Genomic DNA, 27,314 nt, shown 5'->3' on the forward strand with positions numbered 1-27,314 from the left:
AGGGCCCGACGTCCACAGACGGGGGTTGTGCTCACAGCCAAACACCGTGCAGGACGCTTGACATTTGCCAGAGAACACCAGGATCTGCAAATTCGCCACTGGTGCCCTGTGCTCTTCACAGATGAAAGCAGGTTCACACTGAGCACATGTGACAGACATGACAGAGTCTGGAGACGCCATGGAGAGCGATCTGCTGCCTACAACATCCTTCAGCATGACCGGTTTGGCAGTGGGTCAATAATGGCATTTTTTTGGAGGGCCGCACAGCCCTCCATGTGCTCGCCAGAGGTAGCATGACTGCCATTAGGTACAGAGATGAGATCTTCAGACCCCATGTGAGACCATATGCTGGTGCGGTTGGCCCTGGGTTCCTCCTAATGCAGGACAATGCTAGACCTCATGTGGCTGGAGTGTGTCAGAAGTTCCTGCAAGATGAAGGCATTGAAGCTATGGACTGGCCCGCCCGTTCCCCAGACCTGAATCCGATTGAGCAGATCTGGGACATCATGTCCCGCTCCATCCACCAACGTCACGTTGCACCACAGACTGTCCAGGAGTTGGCGGATGCTTTAGTCCAGGTCTGGGAGGAGATCCCTCAGGAGACCATCCACCACCTCATCAGGAGCATGTCCAGGTGTTGCAGGGACGTCATACAGGCATGTGGAGGCCACACACAATACTGAGCCTCATTTTGACTTGTTTTAAGGACATTATATCAAAATTGGATCAGTCTGTAGTGTGGTTTTCACTTTAACTTTGTGTGTAACTCCAAATCCAGGCCTCCAGTGGTTAATAAATTTGATTTCCATTGATGATTTTTGTGTGATTTTGTTGTCAGCACATTCAACTTTGTACAGAACAAAGTATTCAATGAGAATATTTCATTCATTCAGATCTAGGATGTGTTATTTGAGTCTTCCCTTTATTTTTTTGAGCAGTGTAGTTCTAGCATCCATATTTGACCACATGTGATGGATCTCTTAGAGAGCTCCCATTTTTCCATGCACTTTAAGTTCTTCACTTTTTTAGTGTCCAGACTTCATCCAGAATCATGGTTTTCTTTTTATTAAGGTAGAAATGTCCTAGTTTAAAGTAAAGAAAACCATTACCATAGTTTCAAGGCCTTGTTTTCTATTGCAAAGGTTTTCACAGATGTTGCTGCTCCTCTGCCTTGGATATGCTGTTTTCATTGGGTCTTTGGAACATTTTCCAAGACATTATGTCTGTGTAGGTTCTCAGTTATCCAGGTCATAGTTGTGTCCAGAGCATGAAAAAGACTGGACTGTGACTGGACTTGTTTCTTGAAGATGTTTCACCTCTCATCCGAAAGGCGTCTTCGGTTCTGATGAACAGTTTATCAGGGAAATGGCTCTGTCCCTTTAAATCCTGACAAAGACAAATCATGAATAAAATTGGGATTCTGGGTTTTGGATTACTGCTTCAGCAAATCAATTCATCTGATTTGCTATTTTGTTCTTCTGCTGTTGCAAGACCGTTGTCTTTGAAAATAGCAAAACCATTTAACTTCTGTCATCTGTGCTTATAGATAAACATCCAGTTGATGACCTGAAAGCAGGCAAACATAAATACATGATTTACTCGTTGAAATATCAGTGATGTAAATACAGTAGATAGATGTTTTGAATTTGGTGCAAGGGTCAAGTATAGAGGGATTCTATCTTTTAATTTTTCTTTGATTTTTGTTCTTTCTTTTCTGTCTTTTTCATCCTCGTAAGACAGCAAGCTTATCACCTCATCACCATGGTGACTTTGTTCTTCCTTGGCATCTATGTGTCTCCACTGTAAAAATAGAGTCAGTCATGCTGGGAGATCAGTAAAAATAAACATCAGCTCTGCCAAATGTGTCATTACCTCCCGTTACTGTGGCAACCGGGGATGGTAACCGATGACTAGGCAGTGCTGTGAAGTCCCCATTTCATTGATTAGCACGACTGGAAGAAGCAGGAATTCATTACAGTGATCAAATTCTATTTCCCACCACCAGATGACTTATTAGGTACATGCGTCTCTCTCTCTCTCTCTCATACACGCGCGTACACACACACACACACACACACACACACACACACACGCACACACACACACACACACACGCACACACACGCACACACACACACACACCGTGGATTTTTCAAAGTGTGTGAGAAGTACTAATAACTCTTCTTCAGAGGAACTTTTTTCACCTCTTTCTCCTTTTATCTATCATGCTTTGCTATCATCTTCTGTACTTTTCCCACAGTGTGTCTCTCTCTCTCCTCCGTGATGCTTTGTCTGCAGTAATTGGACGCATGAACACAGCCTCCAAAAGGCGACCTTGATTCTTGCAAAACACTGAATTACAAAAGAGACTCAATTATTCTCAAATTTACGAATTTTACATATATTTTAGTTGTCTAAATTATTTTTTTTATCAGTTCAGTTTGTCATATAATCACCTTAAAAAGACCAATATACAATAAGCAAAAAAAATTATTAGTAGTAGTAGTAATAGTCATAAAAGTAGTAGTAGTATAAGCAAGATTAACAAAGTCAGCGTATTTTCTTGACAAAGGGCTTAATCATCTGTAATCAATATTTTTATATTTGATATTGCTTACAGTATTAAGCCATGTCATAACTAAGCTGGCTAAATTCATAAATGTTTGTTATTGTCCATGTTTTGATCCTCCATCCAGACTGAAATGGCAATCTTGTGTCCCCAAAACAGATCTTTCTCATAATGGATTCCGGAGCTAAAAATGCCAGCTTTGTGTTGCTTTGTATTACTGGCATACTGACGCTTATCACTGACAAAATACATAGTGGCAGCAGTTTGACTTAATTCCAAATGTTCTCTGAAACTGTCATAAATTGTTTTCAGATAGCTGGAAACTCCCACATTAACAGAAAAATGTATCATTTCTTCTTCTGTGGTTTTATGTTGCCATTTTGCTTGTGTGCCTTCCACTACTGACACTTAAATTGTTCTGGCATTTTAATATGGCCAAAGGTATTTGCTTGGTGCTCTATTGCTATGTCATCTATTGTCAGTTGGGCATGCTGCTTAATGATGTGGAAGGAAACAGCATTTAAAAATGTAATGTGTACATATATGTTTTGCAGAGCTTAAACACAAGATAATAGTTCCTATTTACCAAAAACATTTTAGCATATTTCTGCTCTTTGTTTACATTGACAAGTGCTAATAAACCCAGTGCATCATTTGGCAAGGAGATTAAGCACGGAACTAATAAACATTGTGCAGCATGTAGCAGCTGCATAAGATGATATGTTTCTCTGGAATTGTTGGTGAAATAATCAGAGCTGAAATTAGAATGAATTCATCAGACAGAACAATCTGAGTTCTAATCAATGTTAATGGTCCAGTTTTACAACTGTGACATAAGTACTGTGTTGCTTGAAAGTCTTGTAACCTTTTAGAGTTTCTCTGTATTTCTTCATAAAAATGCCCTCAAACATTTTTACACAAGTACTAAAAATAAATGAAGAGAATGAGAAGAAACTGAATGAAGAAATGAAACAAAATATTTATTGAGGAAAATTATATTTTCAATATTGCATATATGTGAACCTCTGGGATTAGTAGTTAATCTGAATGTTCAAATAGAATCAGGTGTTTTATGATCAACAGGGTAAAAATCACGAGTCCACAGGCACCCTGGTTTACTTAAAGAGCAGGAATCTGTCAAAGTCTGCTCTTCACAACATGTTGCAGGAGTGCATCACAGCACAAAGAAAGCAGACTTCTGAGGACCTCGGAAAAAAGCTGTAGATGATTATGAAGCTGGGAAAGGATACAAAATGATCTCTAAAGACTTTGAACTAAACCCGTTCACAGTCACACTGACTGTGAACAGAGGAAGGAAATTAAAGAGCATTGCTAACATTTCCAGAGTGGTCGAGCAACACAGGTCACTCCAACAGCAGGGAGTGTGATGGTTTAAGAGGCTACAAACTAAGGGCCCAGGGTAACGTCTAAGCAATTAAAGGCCTGCCTCACATTGTCTAATGTTCATATTCATGAATGTGCGTGGCAGAGCTGCAAGGAGAAAACATTACTCTGCAAAAACAAACAAACAAACACACAAACAAAACAATCATGGATTTCTTTACAAATAAAATTTTAGACATTAGAGAAAAAATTATTCATAACCATCTCAAAGATTATTCTTCATGTTCGGCTGCTTTCAGAACTGCTGGTATTTGTTTAGACTCTTTTGCTCCAGTTGATCTTTCAGAGTTAACTTCAATAGTTACTTCCTCCAAACCAGCAACATGTTTGTTAGATCCCATTCCTACTAGACTGTTCAAAGAAGTCTTTCCAATTATTGATGCTTCAATCTTAAAAATGATCAATCAGTCTTTATTAGTTGGTTATGTACCACAGACCTTCAAGGTGGCTGTAATTAAACCTCCACTTAAAAAGCCATCACTTGACCCAGCTGTCTTAGCTAATTATAGGCCAATCTCCAACCTTCCTTTTCTCTCAAAGATTCTTGAAAGAGTAGTTGTAAAACAGCTAACTGATCATCTGCAGAGGAACGGTTTATTTGAAGAGTTTCAGTCAGGTTTCAGAATTCATCACAGTACAGAAACAGCATTAGTGAAGGTTACAAATGATCTTCTTACAGCCTCTGACAGTGGACTCATCTCTGTACTTGTCCTGTTGGACCTCAGTGCAGCTTTGATACTGTTGACCATAACATTTTATTACAGAGATTAGAGCTTGCTATAGGTATTAAAGGTACTGCACTGCAGTGGTTTGAATCATATTTATCTCATAGACTCCAATTTGTTCATGTAAATGGGGAGTCTTCTTCACACACTAAGGTTAATTATGGAGTTCCACAGGGTTCTGTGCTAGGACCAATTTTATTTACATTATACATGCTTCCCTTAGGCAGTATTATTAGAAAGCACTGCATCAATTTTCATTGTTATGCAGATGATACTCAGCTTTACCTATCAATGAAGCCAGATGACACACATCAATTAGTTAAACTGCAGGAATGTCTTAAAGACATTAAGGCCTGGATGACCTCTAATTTCCTGCTTCTAAATTCAGATAAAACTGAAATTCTTGTTCTCGGCCCCACAAATCTTAGAAACATGGTGTCAAACCAGATACTTACTCTGGATGGCATTACTTTGGCCTCCAGTAACACTGTGAGAAATCTTGGAGTCATTTTTGACCAGGATATGTCCTTCATTGCACATATTAAACAAATATGTAGGACCGCTTTTTTGCATTTGCGCAATATTTCTAAAATTAGAAACATCCTTTCTCAGAGTGATGCTGAAAAGCTAATTCATGCATTTATTACTTCTAGGCTGGACTATTGTAATTCATTATTATCAGGCTGTCCTAAAAGCTCCCTGAAAAGCCTTCAGCTGATCCAAAATGCTGCAGCTAGAGTACTGACAGGGACTAGAAAGAGAGAGCAGATTTCTCCCATATTGGCTTCTCTTCATTGGCTCCCTGTCAAATCTAGAATAGAATTTAAAATTCTTCTCCTCACATACAAGGACTTGAATAATCAGGCCCCATCTTATCTCAAAGACCTCATAGTACCATATCACCCCAACAGAGCACTTCGCTCTCAGCCTGCTGGCTTACTTGTGGTTCCTAGGATACTTAAGAGTAGAATGGGAGGCAGAGCCTTCAGCTTTCAGGCGCCTCTTCTGTGGAACCAGCTTCCAGCTTGGATTCGGGAGACAGACACCCTCTCTATTTTTAAGATTAGGCTTAAAACTTTCCTTTATGATAAAGCTTATAGTTAGGGCTGGATCACGTGACCCTGAACCATCCCTTAGTTATGCTGCTATAGGCCTAGGCTGCTGGGGGGTTCCCATAATGCACTGTTTCTTTTTATTCACCTTGTTTACTTTGTTTATACTCCACTCTGCATTTAATCATTAGTTATTATTAATCTCTGGCTCTCTTCCACAGCATGTCTTTCTCTCCCCTCAGCCCAACCGGTCGCGGCAGATGACTGCCCCTCCCTGAGCCTGGTTCTGCTGGAGGTTTCTTCCTGTTAAAAGGGACTTTTTCCTTTCCACTGTCGCCAAATGCTGCTCATAGGGGGTCGTTTTGACTGTTGGGTTTTCTCTGTATTATTGTAGGGTCTTTACCCACAATACAAAGCTCCTTGAGGCGACAGTTTGTTGTGATTTGGCGCTATATAAATAAAATTGAATTGAATTGAATTGAATTGAATTGAAAAAAAAAAACACTGCTGCCTATCTACAGTCTGCAAAAGATCCCATGGATGAGACAGAGGACTCTTTGAATAATGTTTTATGGATAAGACCAAAATAAAACTTTTGGCTTAAACAATAAGAGTTATGTTTAGAGAAAAAAGAAACCACTGCATTACAGCATTAGAAACACATCCCTACCATGTGAGGGTAGGTCCATGGTTTGGGTCCTTTTTGCTGCATCTCAACCAGAAGGGCTTGCTCTCTCTTTTCAGCTTGAGATCTTAAGTACTCTGGAAATCTAATTTTGTTTTAGGTCATATCCATCCATCCATTCTCTTCTGCTTATCCTGTTCAGGGTCGCAGGGGGTGTCTGACATACTGTAGGGTGAGAGGCAGGGTACACCATGTACAGGTCGCCAGCCTGTCGCAGGGTCAACACAGAGAGACAGACAACCATCCACACTCACATTCACATCTATGGGCAATCTCGAGTCACTAATTAACCTAACCCCAGTAACTGCATGTCTTTGGACTGTGGGAGGAAACCGGAGTACCCAGAGGAAACCCACGGAGACATGAGGTGAACATGCAAAGTCCACACAGCAAGAGTCTCGGGGCAAGGTGGAATTGAACCCAGACCTTCTAGATGTCATTCTAGCTGTGAGGCAGTAGTGCTAACCATGATGCCACCGTGTTGCCCATTTTAGGTCATATTGATGCGAAAATTAAAAAAACATTTAAAGGCTGTTGCTATGCTGTATAACTGTGTCTTCTATAGATGCATTAGTTCATTTTTTGCCAATGATGGACATTTTTTTTATCTGGTCTTTTTTTTTTTAGTGTGCTGTAGTAGTTACACTGTAGTCTTGTATCATATAATATTAAGAGGTTCTCTCTCCTCCCTCATCTGTCCTGCTGTTTCACCTCATTTAAATGTTCTTTTCTAACTTTTTCACCCTCATATTATCGTATATTTTCTTACTTTTTCATAGTTTCACTTTTTACCTCCTATTATTTCTCTAATCTACTCATGAAACCACCCCCTGCTCTAATTTCACTTTGCCCTTATCTTCACTTGATTCCTTCCACTTTACTCCTCTTGTCTCTTATTTCACTTCCTGCCCCTACAATTAGTCACCAGTTACTTACCCTCTCCCTTCTTTTTATTCTCTCCACCCAGGAGCCATACCTCCAATCAATGTGTGAGTGCTGTAGTTACCGTCTGGACCCACACACCCCGGTCCGTTTCCTCAGCCTGCAATGTCAGAGTGGAGAGAGCGAGCCGGTTGTTCTGCCAGTCATACACAGCTGTGAGTGCACTAGCTGCCAAGGTGAGGAATAATGGGGCTGGTGGATTTGCATGTCCATTTCTCATGTCAGTGTGAGACTCAAGGATTTAAATATATGTAAAAATGTTCATATAGCCACCTGAGTACATACCTGGCTCCTAGCAGTGACAGACTTTACTCCAAACAGTGAAGGTCAGAGAATGTAATTGATCTATATATAGTATTATACATGTAAATTTGCTTGTGTAAACCTCCCCAATGAACGGAAGCAGTCAAGCTTTAATTCAAGATATTTTATTTTCAAAAATGGTCCTTCCATTTTCACATTCTCAGAAATATTTGAACAAACTGACTTATTGTGAATTTTTAAATGCAAATCTTTTGCAGTCAGTGACTGCCTGAAGTCTGAAACCTGGATTCTTCCAATAAGATTCTTTTCCAGACCTTTACTAGAGCTGCCTTCAGTTGCTGCTTATTTGTGTGTGTGTGTGTGTGTGGGGGGGGGGGGGGGGGGTCCTGGTGGGTCATTATCTGTCTTTACTGTGAAGCGCTGTCCATTCAGTTTTGCAAAGTCAAGCTGTGTATACTTCAGAATTCACCCTGCTGCAACACTCTAGTCATGAATAAACAGCCATGACCCAGTTCCACTGGCTGCCATATGATGAAGCAATAACACTCACTCCACCGTGTTTGACAGACTCTCCTCTTCCATCATTCTGCTACAAGTTCATATGTCTAAAAGAAGCTTCCAGAGATTGGCAGGCTTTTTTTTAGATATTTCCTAGGAAAGTCTTATCTGGCCTTTCTGTTCTCAGGTGTAACCATCTTGTTTTGCATCTTGAGGTCAACCTTCTGTAGTTGCATTCATTAAGTTGTCTCTTGATAGTACACTTTGGCAACATTACATCTGCTTGGGAGTGTTCTTTACATGGATAAATATTGTGAAGGGGTTTTTCAAGGAAAGAATTCTGTTGTCTTTTGTGGTCTTCCAGGAACTTGGAAGTTGCTGAGCTGACCAGTGCATTCCTGCTTTTTAAGAATGTTCCAAATACATGATTTGGACACTCTGTAGTTTTACAGTAGCTATCTCTCTGATAGACCTGATTTGTTTTTTTCGGTTTAATGCTGAGTTCTCATGAACAGCTACCAAATGCAAATTCAACCCTTGGAATCAAATTACGATCTTTCATCTCCTTAATTTACCACAATATCATAAATAAATAGTTCCTAATTGCTAACCCATTACAGTTTAGGTTGATTATTGCTTATTCATAGCTGCATATTTTTTTTTAATTTAATTTATTTAAAAAGGGACCATGTACAATATTAACATAAATGTTACCATTTGATGCATGTACCAGAGTTAGCTTAAAGCTAATTTGCATCTGCAGTCTCTTGGCAGGTTGCATAAAAAGAATCTCAATAAAAGAATATCCAATTATTTATAGATATTTATCTTGTGCTGGGCCTTGGCACAGCCCATCAGTTCATCCTCTGTCTAAAACAATCAGAAATGGAATGCATGAACCTTTGGATCATAGGTATTACTAGTATGTACTAGTACTAGTATGTAAAATTAATTGCCCCCTCTTGCTAAATCACGAATTATCTGATTAACCACATTTTTTGGAAAATTCAGTTCAATTTCACTGATTAGTGCCAGACCTGTCGAATCAAGAAATCTGATGTGAAGGAGGCTAAAATATCTTAACAATCTAAACAAAAAACAAAAAAACAAAACAAAAACAGCAGCACATCATGCTATGATCTAAAAAGAAGCCAAGATAGATGAAAAACAAAGTCACTGACATCCATCAGTCTGGAAAGGGTTACAAAGCCATTTCTAAGGCTTTGGAACTCCAGTGAACCACAATGACAGCCATTATCTCCTAAAGCAGAAAACTTGGAACAGTGGTGAACCTTCCCAGGAGTGGCCATTCTACCAAGAGCCTACCAAGAGCACATCGATAACTCACCCATGAGGTCACAAAAAAAACCCCAAAACAACCAAAGAACAGCAGGCCTCATTTGACTCAGTTAAGGTCAGAGTTCATGATTTAATAAGACAGAGACTGGGTAGAAATGACATCCATTGGAGAGTTCCAAAGAGAAAACCACTGCTGACCTAAAAGAACAAAAAGGCTCGTCTCACATTTGCTCAGAAACATCCTGATGGTCCCCGAGACTTTTGAGAAAATAGCCTGTGGACTGAAGAAACAAAATTTGAGCTTTTTTGAAGGTCTGTTACATCTGGCATAAAACTAACACATTTCATAAAAAGAACATCATACCAACAGTCAAACATGGTGGTGGTAGAGTGACAGTCTGGGGCTAATTTGCTGCTTCAGGACCTGGATGACTTAATTGGTGGAACCATGAATTCTGCTCTCTACCAGAAAATCCGGAAGGAGAATATCTGGTCATCAGTTTTTTCTGAAGCTCAAGCACACCCGGGTTGTGCAGCAGAACAGTGATCTGAAATGCACAGGTCATTCATGCATGAAAACCCTCCAGTGTGGCTGAATTGAAACAATTTTGCAAAGAAGAGTGAACCAGAATTCCTCCACATTGATGTGAAAGACTCATTGCCAGTTATCTTAAATGTTTGATTGCAGTTCTTGCTGCCAAGAGTGGTACAACCAATTATTAGGTTTAGGGTCAATTACTTTTTCACATAGGGCCAGGTAAGTTTAGATAGCTTTTTTCATTTAGTAAATTTATCATGATCTAAAAAGTGCATCTTGTATTTGCTCAGACTATCTTTGTCTAATGTTAAAATTTATTTGATGATCTTAAACATGTAGAGGACAAATACTCAAGAAATCAAGAAGGGGGCAAATAGTTTTTCAGAGACTGAATTAAAAAATTTGGCTGTGTTCAGTCTGAACCACCTTTGTAACACAATACATTTATATCCACAAGCTTTTGGGCAATTACACTTTTTTTTTCTCTATCTCTTCCTCTGTAGTTTAAATTAAACAAACATGTGAATGAAGTGCAGACTCTAGCTCATTGGGTTTTGAGTTAATGGATACTGCATTAACTGTTTAGGAAATACAGACATTTTTATAGGCTTAAAAGCAATTGGACAATTAACTGGCAAGCAGTTGTATGGCCAAGTGAGGCGTGTTCTGAATTTATTCTGTGACAAAAAAGGCAGATAAAAGATCTGCAGTTCATTCCAGCTGTTTGTAGAACTCTCAGTATGAGGTCCAAAGAGATGCTGATGCAAGTGAGGCCATCATCATGCTTCAAAAAACAAAATAAACCATTTGAAGGGACAGCAGAAATGTTAGGAACAGCCAAATGAATAATCAGGTAGTGCTACTCAATTATGGAAAAAAAAAATCTTAGTCATGATTATTTTGGTCAATGTTGAAATCATGATTATTTAACATGATTAATCATTGACTTTGTAAATACACTGCATGTATTGCACTTAAAGAACAGTGAATACCTTGAAATCTAGTGCACTTCTACAATCTCTTGAAAATAAACACTATTGGTGGCGAAGTGTCCCTGCTGTCCCTAATTCTACGCCCCAGATTCCAGTTAGGCTGGCCCATTATAGTCCAGAGCAAACAGAAAACATGTTCAGCTTCAGACTAAATCAGAATTATTCAGGCAGACACAGCAAATACTGGTTATACTGGCAACTCTGCGGGGTTTGAACTTAAGCTGGTTGAACAGATTGGTCGTGTTGTGGATGGTGCAGATCCCACCATTGCAGCAAATCTGTGTTAATTACCTTGCAGTTGTGTCCTGGTGTTTTACATGTGGTTTGGCCAACAGAGACTCATGAAATGCAGGGACTCTTTTCTGTCCTGGGTCAGGTTTGTGTTTTGTTTTGTTTTGTTTTGTTTGTTTTGTTTTGTTTTGTTTTGTTTTGTTTTTTTTTGGGGGGGGGGGGGGGGGGGGGGGGGTGGACATATTTGTCCCTCAAGTTTTTCCAATTATTGGTTCATTTCCTCACATCCATTCAGCAATCTCCTTCCTGGATTTTGCTGACATCTGACATATGGATGCTATGATTATTATTCCTTATATTGAGATGATTATTGTTATTCTCTCACTGATAAATTAAAAAACTGTGCCATAATAATAGGTGGAAATGCACAAGAGGAGCCGATGGTGCTAAACAGGCCAATCACGATCATTGGGGGCTGCATCACACGTAGTTAAATTTCTCAGGAGGTGCTGGTCAGGTTATGATGTAGGTTATGGTGTAGATTTCACACTCAGTAATTAACAATAATTAATACATAATGCACCTGCACTCTTTTAAATGAGGTTTTTTGTTTTTTTATCTGGATCCTATGCTAAATTTTTGTAATTTCATTTCACAGGAAATGGTGAGGTGCTTTTTTTTTTCTCCAAAATGTAAATATAGTAATATACCTACTTTTTAATAAATAATATTTTGCTTTGAGGCAACACCAGGGAAATCTCAGTCTGTCCTCTGCCCATGTGAATGAAGGCAAAAGGTCTAAATATCAGACTATGATTAAAAGATTTTGACATAGGTTCACACAGTACAAGCGCACAAAATGGCAGCACATTTATTTTAACAATAACAGAATACTAGATACTAGGCCGCGGGGTCTGTGACAATCAAGGGACGGACACATGCAGGGGCCTGTGACCACATGCGGGTATATGCCGAGAGTGAATAAAATTGTGAATGTTTTAGGTTTGTCCTTGAGGAGTTCTTGTTCTGATGATACATCGATCAAACAGAACATTTTGACAACCTGCCTAATATTGTGTTGGTGCCCCGTTTGACGCCAAACAGCCCTGACCCATCAAGGCATGGACTCCACTAGACCCCTGAAGGTGTGCTGTGGTATCTGGCACAAAGATGCTTCATGCCAGTCCATGGATTAAACTTGCTTGTCCAGCACAAATGGTTGATTAGATTGAGATATGAGGAATTTGGAGGTCAAGTTAAAAACTCAAACTGATTATTGTACTCCTCAATCCATGGGCCAGCCTTACATGGGGAACATGATGCACGTGGCTGCCCATGACCCTGTCATTGGTTCCCCACTGTTCCGTCCTTTTCCCTTGGTCCACTTTTGATAGATACTGATCACTGCAGCCTGGGAAGACACCACAAGAGTTGCAGTTTGGAGATGCTCTGAAATATTCATATAGCCATCACAATTTGGCTCCTGTCAAACTTGCTCTACAGCTGCCCACTGTCCCTGCTTTTAAAACATCAACTTTGAGGGAAAAGTGTTCACTAGCTCCCTAATATATCCCACAGACTAAAAGGTGCTATAATGAAGAGATAATCAGTGTTATTCGTGTCACCTAAGTGATCATAATATGGCTGTTAAAAAGTTAAGATTTATGCAGGTTCACCTGCATTTATGGAACAGAGTAATATTCTTCTTTAATTGAAAGGACACACTTCTATCAGTGATGTCACCACAGGTGAATTTTGAGGAGGCTTTGTTCCATTCGGTATCGTCAGTGGTGAGGAAACCAGTTAAAGTGGAGCGCAGGTGCTATGTAAGGTGGTAGGTCCATGTATGACATGATAATAGATTTAGTTGTTGGCACACTCACAATGGAAACTTGGATAGAGTCAGAATGGATCCAGGACTTTTGTGTGCAAGACAAGCCTTCTTTTCTCATAGTGGAGGAAATTAGATAAACAAATCAGCAATTCAGGTCTTACTATCCTATAGTTTTTATATTATTGACATGTTATTGATCGGTGTTCTCAACAACACAAACGTATGTCTTTGGTTCATGGTTATCCTGCTGGTCTGCGGTTGTCTCACTGATCACTGTCTGCTTCTCTTGTTGCCTTCTCTCAGCATCAGGCTCTGTACTGTACTGAACACCCTCTTTACTTCCAAAGTTTTAAATATCAGGACATAATAAAAATAATCTAGTCCTTTAGCAAACTAAAGTAAATACAACCTCAGATGAACACCACATAATATATATATTACACCTCGTCTTGACTTATTCAACAAAAACTAAGCCAAAATGCAGAGGCAGTGTGTGAAAAATTAAATACACCCCATGATTCATGATTTGAAGTAATCATTTTCTTTATGACTTCATCAGTATCTCACATCATTGTGACATAATTTTGGCCCACTGTTCCTTACATCTGTTAGTTCAGTAAGGTTTGTGGGCATTCATTTATACAAAGCACTCATGGTCCTGCTACAGCATTTCAGTCAGGTTGAGGTCTGGACCTTTGACTGGGTCATTGCAGCATTTTGATTCTTTCATTTTTCTGCCATTCTGTTGTTACTGCTGTGCTTGGGATCATTGTCCTGTTGTATGACCCAGTTTCAGCCAAGTTTTAGCTGTCTGATAGATGGCTTTATATGCCCTAGACTTTAGAATACTTTGGTACACAGAGGACTTTGTGGTAGACTCGATGACTGCAAAGTACCCAGTTCCTGTGGCAGTAAAAAAGCCCAAATCACCCCCTCTCCATCACCATGCTTGACAGTTGACAAGAGTTGTTTGTGCTGATATGCTGTGTTTGTCATGGTCCTGGGTCTGCGACCCCTTCTTTCTTAGTTTATGGTCCTTTGTAGTTTTGTTACCTTTATTGTTACTGTTTTGCTTTGTTTTGTTATATTGTTTCATGTGTTTCCCTTATGTATTCTTAGTTATTCCTCATTGCTTCACACCTTAGTTCTCCCTGTGTTCCATCCCAGAGTGTTTCCCCTCTGTGTGGAGTTTATTTTGTTTAAGATTTCAGTGTCTGTTTCCCTGTGTTGTGTCTAGTCTGCGTCCTCTTTATGTGGTGTCAAGTTTGCGTTTGTGTATCAGTCCTCTCACTTTCTGTTTTATTTTGACATGCCCTGTCTCTTGTGCTCTATGTTTTGATTTACTTCCCTGAGTCTCTTTAGTGTCATTCTGTTCACCTGTTGCCCCAGCTATTTCCACTCACCCCTCATTCCATCTGTGTATTTATTGTCTCAGTTTTACCCATGTCAGATGTCAGAGTCTTGTTGTCATTGTGGCAGTGTTTTATTCATTCCCAAGTTCTCATGCATTTTTGTATTCCTTAGTTTTCTCACAGTTCAGGTTTCCTTTAGTGTTATCTTCTTTTGGTTCATGTGCTTGTTTAGCCACAATAAAAGCTTGTTTTGTTTCATACCTCAATCTGCTCCTGCGTCCTGCGTTCAGGTCCTCACCTCCTCCACAAGTCACACGGCCTGCTTCCACGCACCGTGACAGTTATTGGCTTTTGCCAGATGTGGTTTTGTACATTATGGCAAAACATCTTCACTTTGATCTCATTTATCCAAAGGACATTGTTTCAGAAGTCATGTGGTTTGTTCAGATGAAACTTTGCAAACATGACCTGTGCTGTCATGTTCTTTTGAGAGAGAAGAGACTTCTGGCAACTCCTTCCAGACCATTCATACTTGTTTTTTTTTTTCTAATTATACTGTCATGAACTTTATTATTTAACATGCTAACTGAAGGCCTGTAGAATCTGAGATGTAGGGGGTTTTGCAATTTATTTGACCACTGCACAGTTTGACCTGAGTGAATTTGCTGGGAGGTTCACCCCTGGGAGGACTGGCAACTGTCTTGAATGTTTTCCACTTGAGAATAATCTTTCTCGCTGTAGAGTGATGGACTCCAAATTGTTGGAAATGGCATTATAGCCTTTCCCAGATTGATGTGCAGCAATAATTTCTTCTCTAGGATCATTACCTCCACCAGGGAGGCTATGTTTTTGGTGCGTGCATGCTTGTCATTCTGTCTGTAAACACGAAACCTCGAAAAGTTTTGAATGAATTCTGATAAAACTTTGTAGGAGTGTAGAGTTCTTACAGGTGTGGTGGTTATTGTCAACATATAGAAAGCATCTCTGATCACCTCTGATCTCACTTTTACATCTCGCATCTGCCTTTCTTTGACACTGACCGCAAAATGTGTTCGATTTTGTCAAGTATTGTCAAGAGAAAGAGAATGAGCTGCCTAGTTAGTTAAAAATATACTGTAGTATAATATTATAATGTTTGTGTAATCAAAGTAAGCATCCCTCGTGCTGCCCGTATCTGATTTTTACTGCAATACAAACTTAAAAAGAACAAAGAAAACAAAATGAATATATACAAAATACAGTACTATTCCCTTAAAAGGAAATACTGCCCAGAGAGTGAGCTACCTTGGTGGAGGTTTGCTCTCTTGGAGTGCTTCTTGTTGTTGAAGTTTTCGCCTGAATTCTCCAGACCAGCTAACTGGCAGAACTTCTGCTTAAGTGCATTACATTAACAGCACTGGTGTGCTACGTAGACTTTGCATTTTGGCTTAGCTTTTGTTAAATAAATAATGACACCATGTAATGTGTCATTTTTGTACTTCGTCTGACAGGGAATATATACTTCTGTGTTAAATCTACACCATAGGTACATCAGAACTGCAAGCCCCTCTGAAACCCTACGACGTAACCTTTTCCATAACCTGATATGCACCTTCCTAGAAATGTAACCTCAGGTTGTGTCGATGCTTCCTGTGACTATTGTGATTGGTCTGTTCAGAGATGCTGATTCAGTTTAATTTACTGTTGATTCTTCCTCTGCCTTTCTGACTACTTTTACACCACAGTTTTTGAGTAGATCAGTGAGAGAATAATATGTCAATAAATTCCTGCAAGGACATTACTGAATCCAGTCCGAATGGATGACAAATTTGTTTGCCACCGGGGAGAAAAAAAAAAACCTGACCACAACAAAGAGTGGAGAAAAAAGTCCCAGCATTTAATTTGTTTCTATTGTAACCCCGGGGTAAAACCCCCAGTGTTAAAGTTTTGGTGAAAATGTGAAATTTTGATTGAGATCCTAATAAATTGTGTTAAGATTTTTCCCTTTTTCATAGTGGGTGTCAATGTATAAAATAAGTTGTATTATGCATACTGTCTGCAAGTATTTACTTTGTGATGGATTAAGTTAATGTTTGTGAAGTGTTTGGTGTAAAGTTATACCATGTGAACTCTGATTGGCTGATGAGCGAAGCGAACGTGAGGGGGGAGGAGATTGAGAGAGGGAAGCAAACGTGAGGGCGAAGCGAGAAGCAGCTTGTGCTCTCCGGCGGACATTAAGTGTCATGTCAAATATATACTGATAGCGATTAGCTAACAGTTTTGCCGAGAGACTGTTTCCAGTTGAGGACATCACATACAGTAGCCTTTCCTGTCAGTAAGAGGCTGGGGCTGTTGGTTTGTTCTACAAAGAGCTGGACTGTGTTTGTCGCCGACGCAGAGTTGGGATTTACTTTTTGCCGACGCAGAGTTGGATTAAGTTTTTGCCGCTGTGTACAGGACTGGACTTTTGTGGAGTTAAGTTTTTTTTACCACGAGGCTCCTACGTGGCCTGTGGGACTGCTAGCAGCAACAAGGGAGTATGGACTGCCGAGAGTGAGTAACCCTATCCGCACGCTCACATCGCGTACACTAGCTAAGACTGTGAACTCACTAACTCTGATCATCCGCCATTATCTGAGGATCAGGCCTGCAACAGGTTATTTTAGGGTATTGCCGGCTTTTTTCTTTAATGTTTTCTTTTGTTTTTCACTTCATGTGGGCCCACACAGGTAAATGTGTTTGAAGTTTCACAAATATTTGCAGTTGTATGGAGTTTCACCCTCAGTTTGTTTAAGTGGGTGGGTTTCCTGTTAATGTGCCGCTGACGTTTGTAAATAAATACTGTACTTTGGGCACTATTTCCTTCGTTCATTTGTGTATTAATAAGAGGTTTATTTGAGTGTGAGGGATTTACAGCGTGAGAACTTAAAGGTAAAAACACACAACAATTTGCTAAATAATTTTACGTTCAGTTGTCAGATCCAAGAGAGTGAAAATTTCCCTAGTTGTGTGTTATTAAAGGGAACGGACCCAGGGCGCTGTATCTCAGTTCAAGGGGTACATAGGAAGCGCTACATAAATGGAGGCACCGCTGGGATTTTAATGTTGAAAGTGTTTTATGTCATGATGTTCTTTGCATGTAAACCCTTTAGTAACTGTGTGAGTTAATGGTTATTGTTTTCATGCCTTGCCATTGTTAAACGCCAACCCCATGTTTGCGGCTATTATTGTAATAACTTGTTAAGTAAGAAAAACCATGTCTCTATTGCAGAACTGGTGTAAAGGGGAAGGGGTAGACCTAAACCATTCCATTGTGGTTAAACGGGTCCCCATAGACACCACAGTAGAGCATATTGAAGAGACTGTCGGAGCTATTAAGGCCCTTGGGAGAGTGAAAGTTAAGGGGCGGATGTTTGACCCAGATTCACACTCGTTAATGGTATTGTGTGAGTGTAGTGAACGAGTGAACACTAAAACCATTCCCCTGGATGTACCTGCTGGGGAGGGAGGTGAGCTTTGGACCCTGCATGGCCCCAGTGAGGGGGAAGAGACCCCTGCCAGCACTCCAAGGACAACCACTGAACCAGAACCAGAACTCTCAGATCTAGCCGGAGGGAACTCGGCGGAGTCCATTATACGAGCAGTAGGAGACTTGCTAGCCAAAACCATGAGGCCCACTTCCGAGAGTAGTGTTTTTCGACGGCTGAGGATATATTCTGGAATTACTCCCGCCCCTGCTGGGGAAGAGCACCTAGACGCCTGGTTAGAGCAGGCCCGATTGATGGTAGAAGAATGCGACTGCTCTGTTCGTGAAAAACGAAAGAGAATTGTGGAAAGCTTGAGGGGTCCTGCCCTAGACATAGCCCAAGCTGTGAGAGCTAATGACCCTGATGCAATGCCCGAGGAATACATTGAGACCCTGGAAAGGGCTTTTGGGATCTCAGAGACCCCAGAGGACCTCTACTTTTCTTTCAGAGCATTGAGGCAAGGTCCTGGGGAACGACTGTCGGACTTCCTGAGGAGAGTGGAGCGATTATTAACTAAAGTGGTACACAGAGGAGGACTGTCCCCCAACCAGAGAGACAGTGCTCGTGTGGAACAACTCCTCAGAGGAGCTACCGAATCTGACATACTGCTTCTGCAGTTGAGATTACGAGAGAGAAAAAGCAACCCCCCTCCTTTCTTGACTCTGTTACATGAGATCAGAGAAGAGGAAAATCAACAGTTATTGAGACAGAAAACTGGCCCCCACCAAGCTAAACCTGCAGTCAGGCAGGTGAGGGTGGAAGAAGAAGATAAACAAATGGAGTGTGATGTTGGAGACTTAAAGTCACACATTAATGAGCTGCGGTCCCAGATGTCTGAGTTCACAGCAGGGCCAAAACCCACGCAAGGGAATAAGCAGTCTAAAGTGTCTCAAAGGGAGAAAGGAGACAAAATGACCATCAGCGGTGAGGTTCAGGCCTTGAAAAAACAGGTAGAGGATCTGCAAAATCAATTCAGTGTAATGTCTGTGGCCTACGCAGACTCTAGGGTGTCCAAGGAGTTTGGGTGGAAGAAAGGCTTCAGAGATAGTAGGGACAGTAATACCAGTCTCACACGTTCAAGTAATCCAGGAAAACCACAATCCCGGGTGGAAGGAGAGGATTTCTTCTGTTACCACTGCGGTGGAGATGGTCACATAGCCACACACTGTACAGCCCCTGAAGACACTGCAACTGTCATACAGAAATTAATTCGCTCACTAAGGAGACAGAAAGGAAGCAAACAGGAGCCCAAAACTCGAGGTACAGAGCCACCCAACACCCATTGTTCTGTCAAGCGGAGCACTGTAGATACGGAAGAAGCCACAACCCTCCCTGAGGGGTTAGTGGGAGAAGCGTCACTGAGTGAGGTGATTATCGAGGGTCAACCAGTAACAGCACTGATGGATAGTGGCTCGAGTGTCACCTTAATATTCGAAAGCTGGTACTCAGCACACCTGTCACCCTTGCCCATCCATCCTATTTCTAGCCTAGCCCTTTGGGGCCTGAGTGAGTCTAGTTATCCCTACAAAGGATATGTGGCAATGAATGTCATGTTCCCAGATGATGGGACTCATCATGATCCCAAGACTGTGTTAGCTTTGGTGTGCCCAGACCCAAAAGGGCCAGAGCAGGCCCCAGTGATTATTGGAACAAATGCAAGGAGTTTTCATCATGGACCCAAGCATGGCACCAGCAGAACTCAGAGTTGTGGGCCAGCTCAAGCTTGGCGGGTCTGTGCAGAGTCACCTGCACAAGTCAAAAAACCATTTTCCCCAGGGCCCATAGATGATGGTGTTGGACAAATAAGGTGGACTGGCCCCGGACCACTCCAAATCCCCCCTGGTGGGGCAGTATTTGCATCCTGTAAGGTGACTGCAAAGGAGTCATGGGACCAAGATGTGTTAATAATTGAGGCCCCCGTCAAAACCCCTCTCCCAGCCGGGGTTATGGTGCCCCCGTGTGTTCTCCTGCCTTCAGATATAAACAACAATGATTTTTCAGTGTTGTTTAGGAATGAGTCGCTGAAAGCCAAGTCAATTCCTAAGGGCACTGTCGTAGCCTGTGTCCATAAAGCCGAAATCGTGACTGCACTTAAGAGGAATGAGATCCCCTCTGAAGCTATAGATCCAGGATTATTCAACTTTGGAGATTCTCCAATCCCAAGTGCCTGGAAAGAGAGACTCATAAAAAAATTGTCTGAAAAAGCTGGAGTTTTTTCTCTGGGGGAATGGGATGTAGGGCTGGCAAAAGATGTAGAACACGCAATCCGCCTTAGCGACACACGACCGTTCAGAGAAAGATCCAGACGTCTTGCACCAGGAGATATAGATGATGTGAGGCGCCACCTGCAAAAACTACTGGCGGCTGGAATAATCAAGGAGTCACGCAGTCCATATGCGTCTCCCATTGTCGTGGCGAGAAAAAAGAATGGCACAATCAGGATGTGTATTGATTACCGGACCCTCAATGCCCGGACAATCCCAGATCAGTACACCGTCCCTAGAATAGATGAGGCTTTAGACTCCATGACTGGGAGTCGATGGTTTTCTGTGTTGGACCTGAGAAACGGCTACTATCAGATTGCAATGGCGGAAGAAGACAAGGAGAAAACAGCTTTCCTATGCCCACTTGGATTTTTCCAATTTGAGCGTATGCCTCAGGGCATAACCGGAGCTCCTGCCACCTTCCAGCGACTGATGGAAAAGGCCGTGGGAGACATGAACCTGCTCCAGTGCTTGGTGTATCTCGATGACCTGATAGTGTTCGGTAGGACACTGGAGGAACACGAGGAACGCCTCCTCAAAGTGCTTGACCGCCTGCAGGAATATGGCCTGAAAGTATCCATTGACAAGTGCCAATTTTGCCAGCCTCAGGTCAAGTACATTGGCCACATTGTGTCTGCTGATGGGATAGCTACCGACCCGGAGAAAATACAAGCAGTCACTCACTGGCAGCAGCCTACTGATCTCAAAACCCTACAATCCTTCCTGGGGTTCTGCGGATATTATCGACGCTTCATCGCCAACTACTCAGCTATTGTAAAGCCTCTGACTGATCTGACAAAAGGTTACCAACCAACCAACCGGGGCAAGCAAGCTGTAGCACAAGGGACCACCTATTTTAAGAAGTCGCAGCCTTTTGGAGACCGATGGACACCAACCTGCACCGCTGCTTTTCAGAAAGTAATCCACTGTCTTACACATGCTCCAGTGCTAGCATTCGCTGACCCAATCAAGCCTTACATATTGCATGTGGATGCCAGTTTTGAGGGCTTAGGTGCAGTTCTCTACCAAGCGTACCCGGAGGGTTTGCGCCCGGTGGCCTTTGCCAGCCGAAAGCTGAGGAACTCTGAAAGAAACTATCCAGTCCATCAGCTTGAGTTCTTGGCGCTAAAATGGGCTGTGGTGGATAAATTCCACGACTACCTATATGGCGTTAAGTTCACCGTGAGAACTGACAACAACCCACTCACCTACGTTCTCACTACAGCCAAGCTCAGTGCCACAGGGCATAGATGGCTAGCTGCCCTGTCTACTTATGATTTTGGCATACAGTATAGGCCAGGCCGAGAAAATGTAGATGCGGATCTGTTGTCCAGGAAGGCAAACCCTGAAGATGAGGGGTGGATACCCCCGTCTGGAGTGAAGGCTCTCTGCAAAACTGTGAGGGTCAGTGAGCCTTTTGACATCCCAAGTGGATGTGTTCTTCAACTTGGTGCATCACCCTCAGTCATTCCAGACCTATATGTGTATCCAGTCCAACTGGGTGAACCCCCGATGGAATTGCTGAGTAATCTAGACCTACAACAGGACCAGGATTTGGACGGAGCCATTGGAAAAGTGAAACAGGAAATGAGAGCCAGAAAGTGGCCCTGCACTATTTCGAGCAGCCACCCAGAGATAGCCCTTCTTCAGCGAGAAGGAGAAAAGCTCCAGCTGCGGAATGGGCTCTTGTACAGGAAGACTGTGAAGCCCAATGGTATGGAAATGCTCCAGTTGGTTCTTCCCGAAAAACACCGGCCACTTGTACTGCGGTCTCTGCATGATAATTTTGGACATTTAGGTGTTGAGAAGACCATGGAGCTGGTTCGAGAGAGATTTTATTGGCCCAAAATGGCTGCTCATATTGAGCAGTACATCAAAAGCTGTGGGAGATGTGTGGTTCAGAAGACTTTGCCCCAAAAGGCTTCTCCACTGCATCAGATAACCAGTAGTGGTCCTCTGGACCTGGTGTGTATTGATTTTCTGTCAGTTGAACCAGACTCACGAGGAGTCTGTAACATCCTAGTGGTCACTGACCATTTCACTCGGTACGCCCAAGCTTTTCCCACAGCTAACCAACGGGCCGCAACAGTAGCCAAGGTGCTGCTGGAGAAATTCTTTGTCCATTATGGCCTGCCAGCCCGCATACATTCTGACCAAGGGCGGGATTTTGAGAGTCTGTTGATAAAAGAACTCTTGACCATGTTGGGGATAAGGAAATCCCGAACCACTCCTTACCACCCACAGGGAGACCCCCAGCCAGAGCGTTTCAATCGTACTCTCTTATCCATGCTTGGGACTCTTGACCCAATGCGAAAGCAGAGCTGGAGCCAACATGTAGCTAGTATGGTGCATGCCTATAACTGCACCCGTAACGCAGTGACAGGCTATTCGCCATATTTCTTAATGTTTGGCAGAGAGGCCCGTCTGCCCATTGATGTGTGTTTCGACATATCCAAGGATGGCAGAGAGGTAAAAGACTACCACCAGTATGTGGGCAGGTTAAGAGAGAAGTTACGTCATGCCTACCAACTAGCATCTGAAGCTTCGCAAAAGAATCATCAGAAAAACAAGCGAGGCTATGATATGAGGGTCAGAGTGCACGACCTGCAAGAAGGAGACAGAGTGCTGGTTCGAGCCCTCGGGATTCCAGGAAAACACAAGTTACGAGAAAAGTGGAATCCTCAACCATATATAGTCATGGGGAAACTTCCAAATCTCCCAGTTTACCGAGTAAAGCCTGAAAGGGGGAGAGGGATAGTAAAGACTCTTCACCGAAACCATCTTTTACCCATAGGATTCTGGGTTAGGATGCCAGAAAATCGAGACGAGAAGTATACACCTCAGAGACCATGCACTAGAGCAGCTAATGCGTTGAGTCAAAGGAGGGAGCAACAAAATGCAAAGCAAAGAACTGATGAGAAAGAGCACAGTGATCCAGAGAGCGAGGAGGAGGATCTTCACTGTTCCCTCAGAAGAACTATGAATACTGATTGGTCTGATCTGTCCCCTTTATTATGTCCCTTGAGCCGGGCTAGAAGTAAGCCGGAGGTGGTGGACCTGGAAGGAGGTGATGTCCAAGGTGATGTCCAAGGTGCCGATGGCAGCGATGAAAGGATTGCTGACCCAGTTTTAGTGGCTGGAGGGAGAACTGATAGTTTCATACCACCATCAGAGGACCCTGTGGTGGACACAGGACTGGATATGGGAGACGTCCCAATGCCTAGTGAGCCCAATGATGGAGTGGATGCTGACAGTGGTCCAGTTGCTAAACGGGTTGTAAGGCCAGTCATTCGTCTAAGTTATGATGAACCAGGAGAACCTATGGACAAACCTCTGGTCATAGTCCAGAGAGGGATGAGACTATGCATCGCCAGCGAGAGAGAGAACGAAATTGCTAAGGTACCTGTGCCTTTGTACAGTTTCACAGTTTGGTGTCCCACCTGCAGCGGGGACAACCTCGAGAAGGTCACCTGATGACCATTTTTTCTCCCTGAAAGGGAGAACTGACTGGCTGGGACAGCCAGACTTTTAGAAGGGGGAGGATGTAACCCCGGGGTAAAACCCCCAGTGTTAAAGTTTTGGTGAAAATGTGAAATTTTGATTGAGATCCTAATAAATTGTGTTAAGATTTTTCCCTTTTTCATAGTGGGTGTCAATGTATAAAAATAAGTTGTATTATGCATACTGTCTGCAAGTATTTACTTTGTGATGGATTAAGTTAATGTTTGTGAAGTGTTTGGTGTAAAGTTATACCATGTGAACTCTGATTGGCTGATGAGCGAAGCGAACGTGAGGGGGGAGGAGATTGAGAGAGGGAAGCAAACGTGAGGGCGAAGCGAGAAGCAGCTTGTGCTCTCCGGCGGACATTAAGTGTCATGTCAAATATATACTGATAGCGATTAGCTAACAGTTTTGCCGAGAGACTGTTTCCAGTTGAGGACATCACATACAGTAGCCTTTCCTGTCAGTAAGAGGCTGGGGCTGTTGGTTTGTTCGACAAAGAGCTGGACTGTGTTTGTCGCCGACGCAGAGTTGGGATTTACTTTTTGCCGACGCAGAGTTGGATTAAGTTTTTGCCGCTGTGTACAGGACTGGACTTTTGTGGAGTTAAGTTTTTTTTACCACGAGGCTCCTACGTGGCCTGTGGGACTGCTAGCAGCAACAAGGGAGTATGGACTGCCGAGAGTGAGTAACCCTATCCGCACGCTCACATCGCGTACACTAGCTAAGACTGTGAACTCACTAACTCTGATCATCCGCCATTATCTGAGGATCAGGCCTGCAACAGGTTATTTTAGGGTATTGCCGGCTTTTTTCTTTAATGTTTTCTTTTGTTTTTCACTTCATGTGGGCCCACACAGGTAAATGTGTTTGAAGTTTCACAAATATTTGCAGTTGTATGGAGTTTCACCCTCAGTTTGTTTAAGTGGGTGGGTTTCCTGTTAATGTGCCGCTGACGTTTGTAAATAAATACTGTACTTTGGGCACTATTTCCTTCGTTCATTTGTGGTATTAATAAGAGGTTTATTTGAGTGTGAGGGATTTACAGCGTGAGAACTTAAAGGTAAAAACACACAACAATTTGCTAAATAATTTTACGTTCAGTTGTCAGATCCAAGAGAGTGAAAATTTCCCTAGTTGTGTGTTATTAAAGGGAACGGACCCAGGGCGCTGTATCTCAGTTCAAGGGGTACATAGGAAGCGCTACACTATTGTGGTTGACACCACATATAAAACACCAGGACGCGACCACAAGGTAATTAGCACATATGCACAAGTATGAATTCTGGCAATGGCGTCGCCCTCTTATGTAGGTTACATCATAGGCTGTACAAAGATTCACCACAGAAGCCTAAATCAGTTGTAGTTACCTCATTTTAAGACCTGCCAAGAACCAGAAGATTTTTACGATGTCCTGATACATAAAACCTTAGAAGTGAAAGAGGGTGTACTTTCTTTTTACAGTGACTGTACGTGTTTGCACATCATGTAGTTTGAGAAATTAACCACACAAACCCTCATTCGGGTCAAAAGCGAAGCATACGCTGCTTTGTGTCTCAGATTGAAATGAAACAGAAACTACAGCTGTGACGTTGATTGGCACATGACACCACTGGAGTGAGCCTAAAGTGCTGTTCTAACCTTCTGTTTTCAAGGAGCAGCCAAAAAAGATGTCCAAGAACAAAACTATGGAAATGAGCAGACTGTGCCCATTTTTTGCAGCTCAGTAATTCAAAGTGTTACTCAGCCATCGTCTCTCTCTCTTCCTCTCGCAGCCCAATTTCTTTTTCATTTTTTATTAACAAAAGGCTGAACCACAAGCATATGGTCACTGACGCTTACATACATTTCTACAGATTTACACACACTTAGCAAAACATATGCTCGCCTTTTCCCGTCATAAATAATTTAATCAAGGATCCCACCTCTGAAGCAATTATGTTGTAATCCATTTATCAACATGGCTGATTGCGTTAGTTAATTGCATAGAGCCACATATGACACAGAACACCCCCCAGCTCAAATTCCCCTCCCTGTTCTACTCTTCCATGGACATCATGTCTGATGGATCTGGCCGATGCTGTGATCGGTCTTTGATAGCACACGCGCGCACACACACACACACACACACACACACACACACACACACACACACACACACACACACACACACACTACAGGTTTTTTAAATTTCTCATCTGATGCTCTCGTTTCTCATTTCAAACACAAGACTAAAGATGGCTTAAAATCATTTCTATACCTCTGCATTGGATTTATTAGTAGAGTTTGCATATGGAAACTGAGCTATCCCAAGATTTATCACATTTCAGAATTAAGCTAAAATGCTTTACAGACACTTGGTCTCAATCTGTCATCCAGTAGAGAGAACAGTTTTCTTTTTGCTGAATGTGTTAAGTTCTTTGAGAGAATAACAGTGAAGATATGACACCAGTTCACTGTTTCTTTTCTCCACAGGAGGTGATCTGTCCAGACGCTGAGTGAGTCTGTTACGTGTGTCTGTGAATGCACTTCAGAGGAAAGTATCAAGTCCAAAACCATGCAAGAGCACCTCACTAAAAGCCAGCTGGGTGATAGATGGAGGATTTTGGGTCGATGAGTGGAAAAAGTCCCTCTTGATAAACACACTGCTCTGTAGTTCTTAGTCATCAAATGGCTACTAAATGAATCCTACTGCTGATAGTAGATTTCTCAAATATTCTTCAGCCTGTACAGTCTGCTCTGTGTTTATAGGTTAAAGAACCTATGCTATGATCTCTAATGCATTAAAAGATGTTTCATATGTATGTTTGTGTATGTATATGTAGCAGCTGTCTTTAAGTCTGATTTAACTTACAGTGGCTAGTCTAATATATTTACATGTTTACAGTGCAGTTCTGATGGGCTGGTCAATAAATATTTTCTATACAGTACATGGACATACAGTACATGAGTCTTTTTTAGGAATCCTTTTCTGAGCAGTGTTATGCCAGCATATACATCAAAAACTTCTCTTGGTTTGTGGCAAGCACCACGTTAGCTTGTGCACTGTAATTAACAGACATCCTGGACTGCTAAAGAAAAAAAGTGCCTTTAAATGTTTATAAGATATATAATTATGATTATTTTCAGGACTGGCCCAGTGTTTCATTCATGAGATCACTGACAATGCACATTCTTTTCATACATTCATACGTTCAAATTATGCTCATGCTGTGTTTTTAAGCAGCTTTACTTTTAATGTAGACTTCAACAAACTTACAGTGTTCTTCTATCATATTAACATCTAAAGGCTGTAAGTACAAAAAACACAAGCTTCCTGATGGATATTTCCAAAGTTTTAAAGCTCATATAACACATTAAAAAATCCTATATTTGCCACAAAAAACATACTGGTGTTCTATTTGATTTCACATTGGTTTGCATCAGTTAATGAAAGATACAGAAAAACATTTGCACCCACAGCCATCAGGCCTTACAGCTTTCATACAAACAGCAGATGGGCTATGTCAGACATATGAATTTCCCTCTGGGATCAATAAAGTTTTTCTTATTCTTATCACTCAGCTGTCCAGAAAGAGTTGGTCTCCTGGCTGTAAGACAAGCCTTCCTACTTTAGATCTAGCTTCCAAACAAAAAGCTCTGAACTTTTGAGTCAGTC

At 41.9% G+C, this 27,314-nt stretch overlaps 1 protein-coding gene across 1 annotated transcript in view; it reads left to right on the top strand.

Annotated features, from left to right (window-relative positions):
* The window catches only part of sspo (SCO-spondin), a 124,867-nt gene extending 98,495 nt beyond the window's left edge, over positions 1-26,372 (top strand). The window contains exons 116-117 of the mRNA XM_030757048.1: positions 7,403-7,553; positions 26,132-26,372. Of these exons, the coding sequence (XP_030612908.1) occupies positions 7,403-7,553; positions 26,132-26,154 (174 nt within the window). The 3' untranslated portion in view covers positions 26,155-26,372. The remainder of the gene's footprint in view (positions 1-7,402; positions 7,554-26,131) is intronic.
* The last annotated feature ends 942 nt before the right edge of the window (positions 26,373-27,314 follow it).

This window comes from Archocentrus centrarchus, chromosome 20 (assembly GCF_007364275.1).
Source record: "Archocentrus centrarchus isolate MPI-CPG fArcCen1 chromosome 20, fArcCen1, whole genome shotgun sequence".
Taxonomy (NCBI): Eukaryota; Metazoa; Chordata; class Actinopteri; order Cichliformes; family Cichlidae; genus Archocentrus; species Archocentrus centrarchus.